General features: G+C 36.4%; 1 protein-coding gene across 1 annotated transcript in view; it reads right to left on the bottom strand.

The window, feature by feature from the left end:
- Positions 1-2,426, bottom strand: part of rgl1 (ral guanine nucleotide dissociation stimulator-like 1) — a 29,065-nt gene extending 26,639 nt beyond the window's left edge. Inside the window, exon 1 of the mRNA XM_016229530.1 lies at positions 2,060-2,426. Coding sequence (XP_016085016.1) covers positions 2,060-2,194 — 135 coding nt within the window. The 5' untranslated portion in view covers positions 2,195-2,426. The remainder of the gene's footprint in view (positions 1-2,059) is intronic.

A 2,426-nucleotide genomic window follows, 5' to 3' on the forward strand; every position in this document is an offset into this window, starting at 1 on the left:
TGTGTGTGTGTGTGTACTGTGTATAAATATATATTTAGACAAATAAAAAATTATACATTTGTATATTATATACATTTTACTGTTAGTATATAATCTGAAGAAAAACATAAAATAATAAGATTGCCAAAAGAGTCAAATAATTTTGATAAATCTCATAATAATAATAATAATACAATATGTAAATTATAATTAATTTATATTATTTTTGTATTTAAAATTATTATTTAAAAAAAAAATGTCAATGAACTTTTCCACTTACACCCTAGCACGTAATATACAAGTTATGAAAACTGCTATGTAGGTTGACACATAGATTTTTGTCAAATAAAACCATACTTAATAATAATGTCAAATTGTGTAAAAAAATGTTGTGTCAAAAAATGTATTATTTTATTAATATATTTTATACAATCATATAAATATAGTATAAAGTCATGAGGGAGCTCTCTATGACCTCACTACCAGAAGAACATTATTTTCAACATTATATGTCAAATTAAGTACATTTTAACTTTATTTGTATTTATAGTTATTTTATTTTACTTATTTTGATAAATTGTTTATTTTTATTTTTTTACATTTTCTATTTACTTTTCCACTGACCCCCCTAGCACATAGTGCAATCTGCTATGTACGTTCACACATATACCTTTGTAAAATGAAGCTATATCTCCACTTTTCTGCCCAAATCTGTGCGCTCCCTCCAGCGAGTATGTTATGATACTGAGTCTCTTTCTGTATAACACAATGACGCTGTTTCCCTGAATTGAAACACTCTGTTCTGGTCAGTTCTGGTCAGACAGATGGAGTCAACAGCGGTCAGCTCCAGTGTGTGACTATTGAAAAAGTGCTGACAGAGTGAGCTTTTCCAGCTCTGAAACCCCCACCCACCATTACCACCACCACATAGCCTACACACAAACCCACACATACACACCCCATCCTCTTAACAAATTCTGCTGGCCAGTGAATATGTGGCCAGCAAATCAAGGGGCTTTCTTGAGAAAAACATTCATTGTCGTTTTTCCTTTTCACCTCTGATTCAGCTTCCCTGAAAGGATTGGCTCACATTCAAAAGTGTTAATGTAGGACATTTTAGTTGAAGTAATTTACACAGCATTGCACTGGGTAATACCAATAGGTTTACCTGACTGCCATTTGATATGAATAAGGAGGTTAATACACACACAAACGTGCATTCATAAAACAGTTTCCTCCCATTGAAGTCTATCGGTAGGAATTGGTTTAAAAAGTTTTACTTTGGACTACTTGTCTGAGGAAATTGTATTCACTACAGGATACATTAAAACCGTAGATATAATATTATCGGAACAAATGATGTTCCGTTTGTTTGTGCTATTCACCCCCACACTATTACTATAGAGCCGAACATACAGCGAGCAGTTTAGTCCGTCTCTTGAATGAATGCCTCTAATGAGCCGGTTCCAGTGAACCAAATCCATAGAGCGCGACAAGTGGCTTGATTCTTATAAATCAGTTCTTTTTAGTGAATCAAACACATACAAGCTATAACTTCCTGTGCTATGAGGTACTGCAGTGCTGGTCTAAATAAATCAGTCTGGTTATTGACTGATTGTCCATATGACAAGTTTTAGTCAGAAGTATTTAACGAAATTAATTAAAACTGTTTGTTGTTGCATATTTGTTTGTTTAGTATTGTTATTTACTATATAGTTTTGGTGCATTTATTGGCCAATTTCTGGATTGCGTTAACTTCTAAACACTAAGTCTAAATCTAAATTCCTGCTATTGCTTGAGAAAGCAAGGTACAACTATTGCAATGTGAAATGCAACTTTCAGACTGCTGCTTGAGTACAATTCATTCCTTCTGCATGCTTACAACTTAATGCAGACTAAAAAACCAACACAATATAAGTTTAATCAAAATCAATTTGCAGGTCATTTAACTTTGAATCCTTCTTCTCATCATCTTACATCTCTGAAAGACCTCGAACAACAGAGCATAACTCAGATCAAGTTCATTCACATGCTGAAGGCAAACCACCAAACGTCTTGCAGACAAATGTAAATGACCTACCCAGCAACGAGGGCTGCTCTCTGGCGACCGTGGTTGGTACCTCTGCAGGGCCACCCCTCCTTCCCCATCTAGATGTAGACAGTGTGGGATGGGCGGCCAGGGGAGCAGCGATGCCAGCGGATAGTGTGAAACCATGATGCCCGTGGTGCAGGTTGCCAACACATGCTCAGGGTTGTAGAGACCCAGTGCTCCTGTGATAGCAGGCCTGTGTGTTTACGTATCTGTCTGTCTCAGAAGGGCATTCTCACTTGCGGTCTTCCAGAGTGTGCCCTTTTGTCCGTTCTTGTGAAGTGGAAACAGTCTGACAAATCTGTTTAGAAGTCCACAACTGCTGTTTCCCAACACATACAAACAGTCTCGCTCTCTC

Source organism: Sinocyclocheilus grahami, unplaced genomic scaffold (genome assembly GCF_001515645.1).
Source record: "Sinocyclocheilus grahami isolate Dianchi unplaced genomic scaffold, SAMN03320097.WGS_v1.1 scaffold16.1, whole genome shotgun sequence".
Classification (NCBI taxonomy): Eukaryota; Metazoa; Chordata; class Actinopteri; order Cypriniformes; family Cyprinidae; genus Sinocyclocheilus; species Sinocyclocheilus grahami.